Source organism: Passer domesticus, chromosome 21, assembly GCF_036417665.1.
Source record: "Passer domesticus isolate bPasDom1 chromosome 21, bPasDom1.hap1, whole genome shotgun sequence".
Classification (NCBI taxonomy): Eukaryota; Metazoa; Chordata; class Aves; order Passeriformes; family Passeridae; genus Passer; species Passer domesticus.
In genome coordinates, this window is record NC_087494.1 from 7,333,866 (window position 1) to 7,352,293 (window position 18,428).

Consider the following 18,428-nt stretch of genomic DNA (forward strand, 5'->3'; position numbering starts at 1 on the left):
GTGGGGGATATGGTTACAAAAGATGAGGAAAAGGCTCAGGTACTTCACCCCTTCTTTGTCTCAGTTTTCAACAGTAAGACAGGCCACCCTCAGGACAAGTGTTCTCCTGAGCTGGTAGATGGGCACAGGGAGCTGAACAGCCCCTGCAATCCAGGAGGAAGCAGCTGGGGACCTGCTGAGCCACTCAGGTGCTCACAGGTGTCCCCAGGACCAGATGGGATCCATCCCAGGAGGATGAGGAAGCTGGTGGATGAGCTCCCCAAGCTGCTCTCCATCATTTACCATCAGTCCTGGCTCAGCAGGGAGGTCCCAGAGCACTGGAGGTGCCAGTGTGAGCCCATCCCCAAGAAGGGCTGGAAGGAGGATCTGGGGAACTCCAGGCCTGTCAGCCTGACCTGGGTGCCTGGCAAGGTTATGGAACAGATCACCTTGAGAGCCATCACAGGGCACCCACAGGATGGCTGAGGGATCAGAGCCAGCCAGCATGGATTTCAATATCTGCACTGATGATCTGCATGAGGGGACTGAGTCCAGCATCAGTAAATTTTCAGATGGCATCAAGTTGGGTGAGAGTGTGGATGTGCTGGAGGGCAGGAGGGCTCTGCACAGGGCCCTGGACAGGCTGGAGCCAGGGAACACATCCAACAAGGTGAGGTTGAACAAGTCCCATGCTGGGTCCTGCACTTTGGTCACAACAACCCCTGCAGCACTACAGGCTGGGGACAGAGTGGCTGGACAGCAGCCAGGCAGAAAGGGACCTGCAGGGACTGATGGACAGCAGGCTGGACATGAGGCAGCAGTGTGCCCAGGTGGCAAAGAAGGCCAATGGCTCCTGGCCTGGATAGGGAATGGTGTGGCCAGCAGGAGCAGGGCAGTGATTCTTCCCCTGTGCTGGGCCCTGGTGAGTCCACACCTTGAGTGCTGTCCAGTTCTCGGCCCCCAATTTAGGAAAGTCTTGGAGGGGCTGGAGCGTGTTGAGAGAAGAACAAGATTGGTCAGGAGTCTGGAACGCAAATACTGTGAGGAGCAGCTGAGGGAGCTCAGCTTGTTTTTCCTTTATAAAAGGAGGCTCAGGGAGACAAGGCGGTGTCAGGGCACAGGTTGGACTTGATGATCTCCAAGGACTTTTCCAACCTTGCTAATTCTGTGATTCTCTGAAACCACCCTTGGAGCACTTGCAGGATGAGCCCTGGGCCTCCTCTTCAGAAGCTCCAGCAGCCCAGGTGCCTCAGCTTCTCCTGCCAGCCCTAAAGCCCATCCTGTCAGTCCTGCAGAGCCTCTGCAGCTCCTCCTCATTGCCCAGAACAGGGAGCCCCACAGGCAGACACAGCAGCCCAGATGTGTCCCCCTGGCCTGGGGTGCCTCTGGCAAGGGAGCAGCAGGAGGCACTGCAGGAGCCTGCAGACAATTCCTGCAGCACTTGGAGGATGATCCTGCTGCCCAAGGGATGTTCCTATGGTGCCAAGTCAGGAACTGCAATTGGGAGTGGGGCCAGAGAGGAAAGGGCAAACAGGGATGGGCTATTTGCAGGGGAGGAGATAGAGATGGGGAATAGGATGTAATCTGGATCAGGGATGGGTAAAGAAAGCAAAGGTGAAGCCAAGGAAATGCTGAGGGCAGCTTGGGGGTGGCTGCCAGGCAGCCCTGGCTCTGAGCAACAGTGTCTGCAGTGGGACAGGAAACTCCTAGCTGATGGGAACAAAGTTTCTGGCTGACTACAGAGGCCAGGACAGAGCTGAGTGCTTTCCCTGGTGTCCCCCAGCCCTTGCTGGCCCCAGGGGCTGATGGCATTTGTGCTCCCTCAGGTTCATGTCCCCACAGCAGCAGCATGGGGGTGCTCCTGCCTGCTCTGTGCAATGCAAACAGGGGCTCCTGAGCCAGTGCTGCCGTGGCTGTGCCTGCAAGGATGCGGCACCTGTGTGAGCTGGGGGAGAGGCCAGGGCTGCAGAGGGAGGATGTTGTTGGCAGCTCCATGAGGACGCTCTGGGACGCTGCCCTGGGCTGTGCAGCACACTGGGGATGGATCAGCCCCTGCTCTGCTGCTCCTTCCCGTCTCCCCCAGGGCCCTTGCAGAGCCCCAGCCATGCTGTTTGCCTCCAGCCTGCCCACGGCCAGCCTGGGGCTGCTCACCCTGGGGCTTTTCTGTGCTGAGCATTGGCCTGGCCATGTTCTTGAGAGAGCCTGGGCAAGGAGCCTGCAGCCCCCAGGGCCTGGCCTGAGGCGTCAGCGCTGCCCCAGCAGTGCCCATGGCCTGTCCCTGCTGCAGCCCCGGCACTGCCACCCCCAGGACTGTGCCCGGCCCCGGGAGCACTCAGGCCCTGCAGCAACACCAGGGCCACCAGGGCAGCGGGGCAGGGCCATGGCAGCAGCACTGGCAACACCAAGTGCTGCTGCTGCTGCTGCTGCTGGGCACAGCTGCTGTGCCAGCACTGATCTGCCCCCAGCTCGGCACACCGACATTGCTGCTGCAGCTCTGGAGAAGGCAACAAAAGGGCATCTCTGCAGAAAACTCTGCTGGGAGATCCTTTAGTTCCTTTAAAACAATTGAGAGTGCAGCCCCTCATTGACACAGTCTGTGGCTACAGGAAGGTGGAGAGAAAGAAAATGAGAAATGGCACAAGCAATGACATTTATTTGTGGACAATATGGGAAAACTAAAACAAGGAAAAAGTACCTCCAAAATGAAACCAACAAGAAGTATCAAAGATGACTTTTATTACAGGTGATTTTCAGAAATTGGCCATGAGTTTAATGTTTCTGAAAGCATCCAGTCACCATTCTCCATACTGCAGCCTTGAGCTTCTGGTTCCTTAAGCTGTAGATGAGGGGGTTCAGGGCTGGAGGCACCATCGAGTACAGAACTGACAGGGCCAGATCCAGGGATGGGGAGGAAATGGAGGGAGGCTTCAGGTAGGCAAACACTGCAGTGCTGAGGAACAGAGAGACCACGGCCAGGTGAGGGAGGCAGGTGGAAAAGGCTTTGTGCCGTCCCTGCTCAGAGGGGATCCTCAGCACAGCCCTGAAGATCTGCACATAGGAGAAAACAATGAACACAAAACAACCAAATGTTAAACAAGCACTAACTGCAATGAGCCCAAGTTCCCTGAGATAGGATTTGGAGCAGGAGAGCTTGAGGATCTGGGGGATTTCACAGAAGAACTGGCCCAGGGCATTGCCATGGCACAGAGGCAGGGAAAATGTATTGGCTGTGTGCAGCAGTGAATAGAGAAAGGCACTGGCCCAGGCAGCTGCTGCCATGTGGGCACAAGCTCTGCTGCCCAGGAGGGTCCCGTAGTGCAGGGGTTTGCAGATGGACACGTAGCGGTCGTAGCACATGATGGTCAGGAGGGAAAGCTCTGCTGAGATGAAGAAATACAAAAGAAAGAGCTGAGCAGCATATCCTGTGTAGGAGATGATGGTGGTGTCCCAGAGGGAATTGTGCATGGCTTTGGGGACAGTGGTGCAGATGGAGCCCAGGTCGCTGAGGGCCAGGCTGAGCAGGAAGAAGAACGTGGGCGTGTGCAGGTGGTGGCCGCAGGCTACGGCGCTGATGATGAGGCCGTTGCCCAGGAGGGCAGCCAGGGAGATGCCCAGCAAGAGGCAGAAGTGCAGGAGCTGCAGCTGCCGCGTGTCTGCCAATGCCAGCAGGAGGAAGTGGCTGATGGAGCTGCTGTTAGACATTTGTGGTGCCTTGGCAGTGGGGTCTGTAAAAAAAGCAATCATGGAATAGTTGGGTTTGCAGAGGACTTTAAATATCCCAGCACAGCCTGGGGGCACTTTCCCCCCACTGCCTGCCCAGGGCTCTGCTGCCTGGAGCTGTCCCTGCCAGCAGCTGCTTCCCTGTGCCCAGGGCTGGGCCCTGCCAGTGCTGCCAGAGCCCAGCCCAGCCCTGGGGGCTCAGCTCTGCCCGGCAGACCCCTCCAAGCTCTGGCACTGCCCAGGAGCAGCTTTGGCTCTGCAGGCTCTGATGGCAACATCAGAGCAACCCTGAGGTGGCTGAAAAAGTGACACTGATGCTGCCTGGAAGGGGCCCTGTGGTGATTTCTGTTACTACATGATTTAGGAATAACTGTTAAAAAAAAAAAAAAGTTTTTCTTAAGCTGAACTAAAAGGTTAATATCTATGTGCAATTACCATACAGTCAACCCAGAGAAGTAGAATAAAAATTCCGGATTTTCCCTTTTATGCCACCCCTGACTTGCTCTGCTGCCTGTATAATCTACTCGGAAATATTCTGGAGTTCAGTGCCATGCTGGGAGCAGTCCTGAACAATGCAGCATCCTCCCCACACAGGGAGGCCACTTCCAAGCCTTACCAGCTGTCTCCTTCCACCCAGATCTTGTCCCCCAGCACTGGGAGCAGCTCCCCAGGCCGGCTGAGAGCTGTCCCTGGCAGGCAGCAGAGTCCCTGCCCCAGCACAGCGCCCTGGGCTGCAGGAGCCTGCTCTGCAGGACAGCCCTGGGCACCCCTGGCTGCTCTGCACAAGAGAGAATCAGAGAATGTACTCACAGGGTCTGCAGGCATTGGGATGTTCCAGCTTTAGGAGATGGCTCCAGGAGCTGCAGCTGCATTGTCCTACAGCCAGAGGTTCCTGTGCCAAGGGCTGGCAGTGATTCTGCCCCAGGCACTTCTCAGCACCTTCCCAGCCCTGACTGATTGAAGCTCTCTGTGCCTCTGGGCTGTGCCCAGGCTGGCTGCAGGCAGTGCCCCAGCCCTGCTGGGCTGCCACAAGAGCTGCTCATCAAGAGAAATGTGCTTTTGAAGCTCTTCTTGCTTACCAGGAGCTGCCTCTGTGCCAGGAGCCCAGCCCAGCTCAGCAGCACAGACACAGCACAAGGACTTTAATGACCCTCTGGGGCTTTGTGCTCAGGCCCTGAACATCAGTCCTTCAGAGGCAGCTGAAGAAACCTCTCCAGAACTCCAAGTCAGAATCCAACTCCAAAGTTTCTTGGACTTTTAATGGGTCCCACTGAGGGACACGACTGAGAAAGTGTCCCCAGGCCCCAGGCAGAGCAGAGAACTGGAGGCACTGATGACAGGTGGGGACAAAGAGAAGCCAAGTCTTGGTGGTCTCTGGCACAGCAGCAGGGTCTGTGCCAGCAAGGGCTGGGAGGAGACACCTTGTCCTGAGGCCCTGGGGCCTCCTGGCACAGCCCCAGCCAGGCTGGGCACTGTCAGCCCCTTGTCCTGCCTTCAGCATCCCCCCCTAGCCCACATCCCAGTGGCCTCAAGGATCTGCTGGAAGGAGTCCCTGGGGAGCCTTGCTCAGCAATGGCCCTGGGGGCTCCTCCCTGCTCCCAGGGACTGCAGGTTTTTCAAAGGACTTTGGATTTGGCTTTTGGCTTGGAGTCTGTGAGAGCTTTGTGCAATCATGGGCTCCAATTATCTGCTGTAATTAGTCCCTGGAGAGGCTTTGTCAGTAACAACACTCAGTGGGGCTCATTAATACTTCAAGGTACTTCACTTATTTGAAGGTACTTGGTGTTTCCCTTTTACAGATACAGAGTCTGTGAGAGGTTTGTGCAATCATGGCCCCAGTTATCTGCTTTAACGAGTCCCTTGAGAGCCTTGTACTGACACTCAGTGGGGCTCATTAATACTTTCAGGTACTCAAAGTTTTTAAGGTACTTTGGATTTTCCTTTCCACACTGAGTCTCTGAGATTTTTTTTTTTTGCCATCCTGGCCTCCCGTTCTCTCCTCCAAGGAGTCCATGAGGAGCCTGTGCTGGGGATGGACCTCAGTGGGTCCCATTCATGCTTTGAGACACTTTGGATGTTTCCTCTGACTTTGACTCCTGGAAAGGTTTGTGCAATCTCCTCTCAGGCCCTGAGGTACCAGGGCTCAGCTCCAAATGCACCACGGGACTCATTAGGATCAAGAAAGTCCTGACAGACCATGGCTGTGCCTTGATTTCCCTCTGCTCTGCACAGTTCATCAGGGAGATTTCTGTAATGGTTTTGGTTCGCCAATTTGAGATTTCTTGGCCAGTGTATCAATTAGGGAGGAGGGTCCACTGTTGGGTAATTTCCAGTACACTCACTAGAATATTCTTAATCATTTCCTGCTGTGAGGTACATTTAGGAGAAAGGGAAAATAGACTCAAAACTTTAAAAGTATATAAAGTTTATTTTAAAGTTTACTTTAAAAGTTTATGAATAATAACTTAATGAAAGAGTAATAAGAAGCAGATCAAAACTTTCAGAACAATTTTCTTCTCCTTACGACCTTTTCTTTCTTACTGAGAATGTAAGGAAACAAAACCTAAAATTTGAGTCAGTTTACAACCTCCAGAATAGTCTTTCTTCAGTTCACCTAGGGAGAGGAGTCTCTCTTTCATGCTATGGAGGCTTCTCCATAAAAAAACAGTTCTCCATGGCTCTCAATTCCCATGAATAGCAGCCACCCAGAAAATCTGCAGTCGTGAAGTCTTTCCCATTTTTTCACACCTTTCCCCACAGATATGTTTATGGGCCATGTTTATGTATGGGGTATTGGTTTAAAGATGAGTTGTTTGAGAGCAAAGGTTCTCTTCATCTATTTCTGAAATCATCTTCATCTCTGAGAACAGAGATCTTTTCTCTGTTCTGTGAGGACACAGGGTCTCATCACTCTTCTCTCTTTCACTGTTCAAATATCTCATGTGATCACAGCTACTTCAACATATGCTACTTTACTATGGCGGCCTTTGCTGAATAAGTCATCTCCCCATACTTTTCAATGTGTTATAGAGAAAAAGAGAGTTTGATTTATTAATTGCATCCTTCTCTACATCTTTACAAGAGGATTTCAGCCGCAAGATCAAGGCATTTCCTCATCCCTCCCATCTGGGACTAAAGTTCCTCTTCACTGACCTTGGTGTCTTCATGTTGCTTCTCTGTGTGCCTGCACTTTGTCCTTTTCTCTCACTCGAGGGAGGATGGAAGCACTGAAAGAGTTAATATCTCACCCGGGGCCTGCAGATGGTTCCGTGACCCCGGCCAGGCTCGGTCCTTGCGAGCTATTTAACGCTGGAGGTTTCTGCAGCGGCTGCGCTGGGGCTGTGTCAGGATGGGCCGCGCTGGGGCAGGGCCAGGATCTCAGCAGCCAGGCCAGAATACAGCAGCAGCACAGCCGGGGCCCATGGCTTCTCCTTCCCCTGCCCGGGGCTTGCGGGTGAACCCCAAGGGTGGCAGAATCTTGTCCAAGCCGGCCCGGCCCGGGGCTGCTCCTGGGGCCCGGCGGATCCTGGCTGGGCCCGGGCTGGCGGCGGGGCAGGGCTCAGTAGCGCCCAGGTGTTGGCAACCGCAGCCATGGCCCGGCCCGGCCTCGGCCCCGCGGCCTCCCCTGCCCTGCCTGGCAGCCGATGGGGCCTGGGGAGCTCCCTGCGAAGGAGCCCGGCCCCGCGGCAGGAGCCGCTGCTGGGCCAGCCTTGTTACCTCTTTGCTGGCCAGAAGGGAAAGAGACCCTCCCAGGCTTTCTTCTCTTCAACATGTGTCTTCACAGAGGCGTGTACAGTTTCCTTAGTGGTTTAACAGTTTCTCAGTTCTCAAAGCTGATTATTGATTGGTTTTCTGTTAGACATGGAGGAAACTGCTAGCAGCTTCTCTTAGGACATCACTTTTGTGATGCAAAACCACCCAAACCAGACAGAGCACAGAGCTCCTTTGTCCATTTGTAGTGGTCATGAGCCCAAGGCCTCAAAACTCTACCTTGAGAGATCTCTGGGCTTTCTCCAAAGTGTTTTCAAATGAAAACATTCAGCTCAGAGTCTAAGAAAATCACCAGAGGACAGGGCCAGCCTGACCTGACTGTCCTGGCTACTCTTGTTTTGGAGCAATCTTTGGGTATATGGAATTTGGGAGGCCGAATTCTAATTTTGGCCATGGAGCCTGGACATGAATGATGTTTTTTTTCCACAGGAGTTAAGGAACAGAGCCCCACTGTTTCCTGGGCAGAAAAGAGGTGACCACCAGAGGGCAAGGCCAGCCAGAGCTGGCAGATTTTGTTCTAGGAGATACCCTTGTGTCCTGGCTTGTAAAATAAGCATGTATTCTATTTTTGCCATCTGTTGGGGGTTAGGCAGTTTTTCTTATCTCTTTCAAGAACAATGACACTGCCAGAAAGAGAATCTCCTGCTAATGGGCTATTGAATTACTCACTGTGGCTGGTAAGATTAGTTACATCATCCCATTGGGAGATGCTCCACCCAGAGGGAGGAGCCAAGCATCCCTGCCACCATAAAACAAGCATTTCTGAGACCACAGACAGCCTTCTTCGCTGGATTTCCCAGAGGAATCAGGAACCAAGGCCCAGCTGCTCCTTCGCTGCATTTTCAGAAAGCATCTACACCCTTCTGCAGATCGCCGCTCCAGGAGGAGCAGCCACCATCTGGCTGGACTACTATCAACACCCTGACTTCTCAGGGTGTCAGGTTTTTCTCACTCTGCCAGTGGTTTTTTTTTGCTTGTGCTAAATTACATTGTTATTTAGTTTTTTTTTTCTTCCTAGTAAAAAACTGTTATTCCCATTCCCATTTCTTTGCCTGAGAGCCCTTTTAATTCTGAAATTGTGATAATTCGGAAGGAGGGGGTTTACCTTTTCCATTTCACAGGAGGCTTTTGCCTTCCTTCATAGACTCCTGTCTTTTCAAACCAAGACACCTTGCATATGGGAAATTTTTTCAGGACAGTACCAATTTTGGCAGTGGGCATCTGAAAAGAGGCTGATGAGAGGCAGCCCTTGAGATGTCAAGATCAGCCAGACCTGTCAGGTGGCCTCTGGGAGGCCAAGCCAGCCAGACCTGTTCCATGTTCCCTCAGTTCCATGGGGCCCCACAGCATCCCAATGGTCTTTTGCTTCCAGGAGGCCCTGAAGTGTCCCAATGTCCCCTTGGTGACACAAGGCCTTGAAGGTTCAGAATGGTCTCCATGGTTCCATCAGGCCCCACAGAGTCAAAATGGTCTCTGGGTTCCATGAAGCCCCGCTGTGTCACCATGGCCCCTTGGTTCCATGGGCTCCAGTGGTGCCACAATGATCCCCTTGGTTTCATGAGGTCCCCACAGTGTCCCAGGGATCTCCATGGAAAGGAAAGAACCCAGCCCCAGTGTTGCAGGGGCAGTCACCAGAGGCAAGGCCAGCCAGACTTGACAATACTGGCAGATTTTGCCTGGGAGCAACCCTTGGATGTTTGGAATTTTTGAGGTGGAATTCCAATTTCAGACATAGACACCCAGGAAGGATGGTTCTGTTCCATAGGAAGGAAAGCATGGAACTCCAGTCTTTCGGGGCAGATGAAAAGCGGCCATCAGAGGCCTAGGCCAGCCACACCTCTCTGTCCTGGTAGCTTTTGTCTGAAAGGAACCCTTGGATATAGGGAATTTGGGAGATGGAAGCCAAATTTTGGCCACTTCTGTGTAGATAAGATAGATCATTCTTTTCCATAGGAAGGAAAGTACAGAGCCCATATGTTTCAAAGGCAGATGAGGAGAGAGGAGGCTCCTGGAATGATATTAATGATATCCTCAGGCCAGGTCTTATGAGCTCTTGGGGACCTATATTACACCAAAGATAGTTCAGCCACCTCAGATGGCATAAAATCAGCATGTCTTCAGTGGTAGTGTTGGAAACAGAAAAATTTTAAAAAAAGATAAAATAACAAAGGTCTTTACAGAGAAAACCTACACCAGCGGCAAGAGGCTCTTGCTTCCGGTAAAAACCCCACAAAAGTGTTTAGTTCCTTTGTTCCACTTTTTCTAGTAAATTGTTTAGGAAGGACCTTTTGGCTTCTGTCCAGTTATCTGTCCTTAAGTTTGGAGTAAAGTCGCAAAAGTCCTATGAGGTGTCTTTTTACCAAGGTGAGGAGAGAAACTTCTGGGCTTTTTCCCTTTTTAAGGAGACAAGGATAATTTGGTTACTCCGTCAACAGGAGGCACATTCCTACACTGGGAGGCCAAGCCCGCCAGACCTGTTTGTCCTGGCAGCTTTTATCATGGAGGAATCCTTGGTTATATTGAATTTGGGAGGAGGAATCTCAATTTTGACCATGGACACCTTGAGAAGAAGGATGGTTCTTTTCCATTGGAACAAAAGCACCAGTGTTTCAAAAGCAGGTGAGAGGCAGCCCCAAGAGGCCAAGGGCAGCCAGACCTGTCTGTCCTGGCAGCTTTCACTGGGGAGAAATCCTTGTATGTATGGAATTTTGGAGGTGGAATCCCAGTTTTGGCCATGGGCACCTGGTCAAGATGGATGGTTTTTTTCCTATAGGAAAGAGAAGTGCAAAGTCCAAGTGTTCTGGAAGATGATGAGAGGTGACCACCCTTAGGACAAGCCAGACAGACCTGTCTCTGCTGGCACCTTTTGTCTAGGGGCTATCCTTGGACATAGGGCACTTTGGAGGTGGAATCTTAACTTTGGCCATAGGCACCTGGACAGGAAGAAGAGTTCTTTTCATGAGGAAGGAAAGCACAGAGCCCCAGTGTTTCAGAGGCAGATGAGTGCCAGCCCTCAGAAAGCCAAGGCCAGCCAGACTTGTCAGTCCTGGCAGCTTTTGTTGGGGAGTTATCCTTGGATATAGGGAATTCTGGAGGCAGATACCCAATTTTAGCCATGGGTGCCTGGTTGAGATGGATGTTTTTTTCCCATAAGAAAAAATAAGCACATGGTCCCAGTGTTTCAGACAGATGAGAGATGGGTCCTGGATGGCCAAGGCAGCCAGAGCTGTCTCTCCTGGCAGATTTCATCTGGGAACAATCTTTGCATATAAAGAGATTTGGAGGAGGAATCCCAATTTTGGCCATGGACCCCTGGAGGAGAAGGACAGTTCTCTCCCACAGGAAGGAAAGGCCAGAGCCCCAGTGCTTCAGGGGCAGATGAGAAGCAGCCCTCGGCATGCCAAGGTCAGCTGGACCTGTCAGGTGGTCCCCAGGAGGCCCAGCCAGCCAGACCTGTTCCGTATTGCCTTGGTTTTGTGGGACCCCACAGTGTCACAATGGCCCCGTGTTTCCATGAGGCCCTGGAGTGTCACAATTGCTTTGTGGTTCCACAAAGCCCTGATGTATCACCATGGCCCCTTGGCTCCATGCACCCTTGCTGTGTCACAATGGCTCCTCTGTGACACTACAGGCTCCACAAGGTCACCATGGACCCTTGGTTCCTTGGGGCCTCTGAGTTTCACAATGGAGACCATCCTGGATTGCCAAGCAGATTGTATTCTATTTGCCATCTGTATGGCAGTTGTCTTCTGTTAAGTGGGCATTTTTCCTTATCTCTTCAACACCCAATCCTCCCTCCAGGCAGACATCTGCTGATAACAGGCTGTTGAATGTCACTGCATGACTGATAAGAACTACAGCATCCCACTGGGAGATGTTCTGCCCAGAGGGGAGAGCCAAGCATTCCTACCCAGATATAATCTTGACATTCTGGAACACCAGCATGGCTTTCTCCACTGGATTTCCCAGAGGAACAGCAGCTGCCTCTTCCCCTGGATCTTCAGAGGAAGACTATATCTTTCTAAAGGACCCCTGCTCCAGCAGAACTACACCTGACACTCCAGGAGGACTGCAGCCACCATTCCAATTGGACTGCTACCAACACCCTGACCAACAGGGTGTCAGGTTGTGTTCTGACTCTGTCAGTGTTGTCTTGCTTTACTGCATTGTTTATTTTATCCTTTTATTTGCTTCCCTAATAAAGAACTGTTATTCCTGCTTCCATATCTTTGCCTGAGAGCCCCTTAATTTCAAATTTGTAACAATTCAGAGGGAGGGGGTTTACATTTTAGATTTCAGGAGAGGCTCCTGCCTTCCTTAGCAGACATCCATCTTTCCAAACCAAGACAGGGAGTGACATCAATCTTTGCTTAATAACTGGTTTCGCTTTAACACAGTTACTTTGAAATCACTTCCTAGTATATGATAGTATATGATAGTATATGATAGTATATGATAGTATATGATAGTATATGATATAATATGACATGACATGACATGATATGATATGATATGATATGATATGATATGATATGATATGATATGATATGATGTGATATAATATCATATCATTTCATAATATTACTGCTGTTATATCTAGGAGCAATTTTTTCTGATTAAGATAATATTGTCTAATCATTACCATAAGAGATAATATATATTTATAGAAATAGCTCTGGTTTGCCATCATTAATCCTGTGGGACAAATTCTATAAATGTTTCATTCCACCTTTATAATTCTTTACATACAAAATCTTGAAAAGTCTGGGTCTGGGATTCTAAACAGCTGCACCAAGGCTCCTCTCATAAGGAGGAGTTTAGAAAGCTTGAAGGTCCTTGCGGGTGTTTGGGGATCTGTGGGGGCTATTGGGGGGAAAATTAACTGTCTAATTAACAGAAGATAACTGCCCTACCTGTTACAGATGACAAATAGAATACACACATTTTCTTTCAATCTAGAACAAAAGGAATTCAAATTAATAGAATGTAACTTAACATTGCTCAAATCTAACAATAATGAAGTTTAACTTTGCTTAATCTTATCAACCCTGAATTTGCATTAAATTTAACATCACAGAATTAAAAATTAATATCCTTAAAAGTTATACATACAACAAAATTTAACTTACTCTGATGCTATTAATGGAAATAAGGCACTGAAAAGTTGAACAATCCGTGATTGAAATAACAGCATTATGGATTTACTGGAGGGATTAAAAGGATGGAATAAGTGTGTCATGATTTTATGTAATTTATTTTTGAGAGAAGCCCATGGTAGACACAAATTTTATGCAAGCATAAATTTACTAAGGCCTTTTAAAGTGCAGTTTTAATGAAAGAAACAACAATGTGGAATTCGGCAAACTGCCCAGCAAACCAGCAGCTTCTTGAAATTGTATTTAGTGTAATTCCTGCTGGTCAATTTACCAGCATTTCTGTTAAAGAACCTCCGGCAAGCACCGTGGTGTGGGGGCCTGGCGGAGCCGCGCCGGGGGCTCGGGGGAACCACGCCAGGAGCAGCCGAGCCACACACCCCAAATCGCCCGCGGTTCCCCCTCCTGCTCCAGAGCCTGTGAATGTGCTTCCGTGCCAGATTGAAGGGGAAGGAGATCCCCCAGTGCATCCCCGGCAATAAACTTGGCAGAAATCAAATTTAACTCTGCATTAATTACTTTGATGAATATTTGATTTTCCCACAAGTCACATGTGATGAAAATGCAAACAAATCCAATACATGAATAAACCAATAATAGAAGCAATTCTGTGGCAATTCCAAGTTTCATTGGTTCCTGCACAGCTCCAGCTCAGCTGCTGGCACGTTCAGATAAAAGAAAAGTGGAAATTTGGCCCAATACAGATTACTAAAAGGAAGAGAAAGCACTGTGGGGCTGTCACAAAGGTGACAGGGACGAAGAGAATAATGATTCTCACATTTGGCAAAGCCCTCAAGCCTGTGTATTTGGCATTTATGCAGAAATTTAGCTCCTTGAGCTGGGCTTCCTGTGGGACTTTTAGCAGCCTTGTGTTCCTCACCTTGGGGTGAATGAACCTTGTCAGTCTTGCTTGTGACATTTGCACCCTTTCCTCCAGTGATTTTAAGAAACTTTTCAAGGAAGGACAACAAAATATTTTCTTTACACTGGCCACCCACAACAGCCATTTTCCTGATCAGTTCTTACATAAGTTGCTTAGATGAAGCTGCATCCAAGTTTCCAAGAGTTCCTCCACAACCTCTTCAGAGGAGGGAACCATGCTGTTATCCAAGGCACTTGGGGTCAGAGAACAGTGCCTAAACTCGCTGTGCCAAAATAATGTTGCAACCTGGTTAAGAAAATTGTTAAAGAAATGCCTCTGACCCAATTAAGGTGCTTCCGAGACCAAATCCAAAGTGGATTGTATTGAACAGGAAGTGTGAGGTAGAGAGAGACATGGAAAGGAAGAGAAAAGCGGGGACAACAAGGGAGTGACAGCGACAGAGACCTCCCCTGGGGTGGGGCAAGTGTGACGGGGCAGTGTTCTTTATCTCTTCCATGTATGAGCCCTGATAACACCCTCCAGGGGCCATCTTGGGTGAATGGGCCATTGAGTGTCCCTGCAGGGCTGATAAAATGACATCATCCCATTGTGGGATGCTCCACCCAGGGGGATGAGCCAATAATTCCTACCTGGATATAAGCTGAGCCTTGCAACACCCGTAGCACCTTGCATACTGGGTTCCCAGAGGACAAGAGCTCCATAAGCACCACTGGACCTTCAGAGGAAGACCAGACCCTTCTACAGGATCACTGCTTTGACAGAATCACTTCATCACTGCAACAGGACTGCAGCCACCATTTAATGGGACTGCTACCAGCACCCTGACTAACAGGGTGTCAGGTTATATCCTGACTGTGTCAGTTTAAGGCGGTGTTTCTGTATCATTGCCTTGATCTTAATTTTCTTATTAAATTGTAATTCTGTCTTAGATTCTCCACCAGGTTTGCCCGCAAACCAGTGCAAAACTGAATGCACTCATCTCTTGTTTTCCTCCCAAACCAGAATTTCCCATCTCAAAACCACTGCCAGATGGAGGAGAAGGCTGAGCAGAAGGGAGAGATTCCCCGGGACACGCAGGCAGGTGAGGAGGTAGTCAGTGCCCCTTTCCCCCTCTCTCCTGCTCCATCTCCCAGCCCAGCATGGCCCCCGGCTGCAGGACAAACCTGCAGCCAACACCATCCTGCTGGGGAAGCCCTGGAAGGATCTCCTTCCCTTTCCCTGGGGCACAGAGGCAAATCCCATCCTCTCCTTGTTCTTCCTCCCCCAGACAAGGAGATGAGGATGGAGACCAGGGAGGACAAATCCCCACGGCAGAACCTCATGGAAGAGGCCATTTTGAGTGGCTTCATGGCACAGGAATCCAATGGGGAAGAAAAGACACAGAGATCCCATAGGATGAGGGGCTCCAAACCCAGCCCAGGGTACTCTGAGGAGGAAAGACACACCCTGGGCCAGGAAGGTGGAGAGAGCTTTAGACAGAGCTCAGAGCTGGTGGTCCATGAGCAGCTTCATGATGGGGAGCAGCCCCACAAGTGCTTGGAGTGTGGGAAGAGCTTCAGGCAGAGCAGCAGCCTGATCCACCACCAGATGATCCACACTGGGGAATGGGCCTACGAGTGTGGGGAATGTGGGAAGGGCTTCAGCTACAGATCCACCCTTGTGACCCACCAACGCATCCACACTGGGGAGAAGCCCTATGAGTGTCCTGAGTGCCAGAAGAGGTTTCGGATCAGCTCAGATCTCCTCAGACACCAGCGGATTCACACCGATGAGAGGCCCTTCTGCTGCCCAGATTGTGGGAAGGGCTTCAAGCGCAATTCCCACCTCATCACCCACCAGCGCATCCACACTGGGGAGAGGCCCTACGAGTGCTGCACGTGTCAGAAGAGGTTTCAGACCAGCTCAAATCTCCACCTGCATGAGCGGATTCACAATGAGGAGAGGTCCTTCCGCTGCCCCGACTGTGGGAAGGGCTTCAAGAACAACTTCACCCTCGTCAGGCACCAGCGCATCCACACTGGGGAGAGGCCGTATGAGTGCCCCACGTGTGGGAAGGGATTCACCCAAAGCTCTGACTTGACCAGACACCAACGGAAGCACCAGTAAGGCAAGCCCTGCAAATGCCCCAACTTCAGGGAGAGCTTTGTGCCCTGCTCCAGCTTCATCCCTCATTGGAGGACCCATGTTGGGAAGAGCCATGGTGATCCATGTTCCCTGTGATCCATGCTGGGAAGACACCTGTCTCTTTTCCTGCCCCTGCCAATGACATGATGTGGGATCAAAGAACATGAGGGTCTGGCCAGGGCCGTGTCATTACATTCACTCTCACCTCAAGTCATTGCCAGGGGCAGGAAAGTGTCAATCTCTCTCCCCGAGGAGAAGATTGTCCTTTGCAGGGAGGAGGAAATTGTGGCCGGGAAGAGACAGTCACTTGTGTTGCAGTTTTCCCTTTTTCATATCCCTTCTGTTGTCAATATTATTTTTGTTACTTTTTGTTTTTTATCTCGTTGCTGTTCCCAATAAATTTTTCTTATCCCAGCCCGGGATCATTCCTTTTTGTGCTTTCCATGGAAGGCAGGAGGGCAGCGAGCAGCAGCGTGGTTTTAGCGGGAGCAGAAAATTGGGGAATCCCATTCCTAAACCCTGGCCCGTGGAAAGCGAGCATCCCAGCTGGGCCCAGCCCTGCTGGCCATGGCAACAGCCTTGGGAGCGGGTCCTTTGCCAAAGGTATAAAAGATTGGACAGGTGGAATTGAACCTTAATGCAATTTGTCCCACAGAATTAACAATGGAATACTAGATAAATTTATGTAAATACAGCTCTGATTGATTCTGATCATGACTAGACAGTATAGTTCATTTACACCACAGACTAAATTTTATAAAATGAGTTATTTACTCCACTGTATCGGAGCTAAAACAATTATTAGATTATTCTGCTCTAGGAAGCAATTTTGAAGTGAACAGGGCCTTGCTGTAGTTGTTGGAGCCCGTAGCAGGCAGAGGAATTCTGTGCTTGGGGATGAGTGTGTTTCACTGGGTCAGGTTGTACAAAGCTCTTGCTCTGCATAATTCCTGAGATGGGAAATCCACTTCCCTGGAAGAACAGTTGCAGTTTTGTGCCATTCTCATAAATGTAAAATATTTTCTCCTTTAAACAATTGTAAATCTGCCCTCATTCAGCTCAAAGATACTGAGCCTTGTTCTGTCACTGCAAGATTTGGGAGAAAATAACTTTGACTACTTTTTTTCATTTTCACAGACCTTGGAGAGGACCCAAAAACCTCTCAGGATATGTTTTGGAGGCCTGATCACATAACCAGCAGGGAGAGGCGGCAGACTCTGGGCTCAGTGGTGTGAAGACTGAGGACAGAATAAGAGCAGCCGGGGAGGGATTGAAGGGTGGTTTCAAACATCCTGGAGTTTTTCTTTATTGTATAAAACAGCCAGAGAAAGAGATAATGGCACCAAGGGCAGCTGGGGAGGCCCAGACTGGACACCAGGAGAAAGGAATTTCCTTCCCAGGGCAAGGCTGTGGTGCAAGATATCCCCCAGAAGGAGCCTGGAGCAGCCCAAGGCTTTGTGTGGGCAGGCAGAGGCAGGCAGGAGGCAGAGCTGCCAGCAAAGGAAGAGGCCAGCCACGTGGGGCAGCCGGGGGATGACGACAGCCTGCAGGGACAGAGGCGCAGGGCAGGGACACCGTAGGACAGCCTGGGCTGCACAGGGCACAGGGATGGGCAGCAGCTGCAAGGCCCTGACAGAGCCAACTTGGGCTGCACTTTGGCCATGGCAGACACAAAGAGCACCAAAGCCCCAGAGGGTCATTCAAGTCCTGCTGCTGTGTCTGCTGCTGAGCTGGGCTGGGCTCCTGGCCCAGAGGCAGCTCCTGGCAAGGGCAGCGCTGCAGAGAGACAGCTCTGGCCAGGAACAGCTCCTGTGCACAGCCCAGCAGGGCTGGGGCACTGCCAGGGCAGCTCAGGGACACCAGCAGGGCACAGACAGAGCTGACAGGGGCTCAGCACTGGCAGGGGCTGGGGGATGTCCCAGAGGGGCTGTGTCACAGCAGCACCTCTGTGGCTGTGTCCTAGAGGCACAGAGCAGCTGTGATGTCAGCAAGGGGCTGTGTGACTGCACAGAGTGGGCTGTGTGAGGTCACAGGTTGGGCTATGGCATCAGAGTTTGTTGTGTGAGGTCATTGAGCAGCTAGAGCATCATAGAGGGGATTCTTTGACATCACAGAGCAGGCTGTGACATCATGGCATGGCTGTATGACATCATAGAGCAGGCTGTAAGGTCACAGTGTGTGCTGTGATACTAGAGAGTGGCAATATGGTATCACAGAGAGGGTTTTGTGACATCACTGAGGGGGTTGTGACATCACAGAAGTCTCTGTAACGTCATAGAGTAGGGTGTGAGGCCATGGAGCACACTCTGTCGTCATGGAAGGCGGCTCTGTGACATCAGAGAGTGGGTTGTGACATCACTAGGTGACTAAGTAACATCATAGAGCCAGATGTGACATTACAGAACAGACTGTGACATCACATGGTGACTTTGTGACATCACCAAATTTTCTGTGACATCACAGAGCAGCTTTATGGTATCACAGAGTGATATTCTAGCACTGGCCCTTGTGATATCATGAAGGGGCTTTGTGAAATCACAGAGTAGGCTGTGTGTCATCACAGAGCAGTAGCGTGTCATCACAGAGTTGCCTGTGACATCACAGAGTAGGGTTTGTCACATCATAGAATGGATTCTGCCATCACAGGGCACCTGTGTGACATCACACAGGGGTTGTGACATCACAGAATGGCTGTGTGACATCCCAGGGGAGGATGTGTAATATCACAAGATTAACTGTGACATCATAATGAGGGCTGTGTCATCACAAAGGGGCTGTGTGTCATCACAGGGGCTGTG

The 18,428-nt window shown here is 50.6% G+C and overlaps 1 protein-coding gene and 1 long non-coding RNA gene across 4 annotated transcripts; one reads left to right on the plus strand and one right to left on the minus strand.

Annotated features, from left to right (window-relative positions):
- Positions 1-2,748: 2,748 nt before the first annotated feature.
- On the minus strand, positions 2,749-3,336 carry LOC135284523 (olfactory receptor 14J1-like). The gene has a single exon (XM_064396077.1). It carries the CDS (start codon positions 3,334-3,336, stop codon positions 2,749-2,751), a length of 588 nt encoding a protein of 195 aa, XP_064252147.1.
- Positions 3,337-8,436: 5,100 nt separating this feature from the next.
- On the plus strand, positions 8,437-14,577 carry LOC135284614 (uncharacterized). Of its 3 annotated transcripts, XR_010349878.1 has the most exons (4): positions 8,437-9,834; positions 9,906-10,089; positions 10,244-11,611; positions 14,509-14,577. It is a non-coding gene; the product is annotated as an uncharacterized LOC135284614 (long non-coding RNA). The 3 variants fall into 3 exon arrangements; XR_010349877.1 differs by lacking the exon at positions 14,509-14,577 and having other exon boundaries at positions 10,244-11,696; XR_010349879.1 differs by lacking the exon at positions 14,509-14,577 and having other exon boundaries at positions 8,448-9,834; positions 11,272-11,696.
- The last annotated feature ends 3,851 nt before the right edge of the window (positions 14,578-18,428 follow it).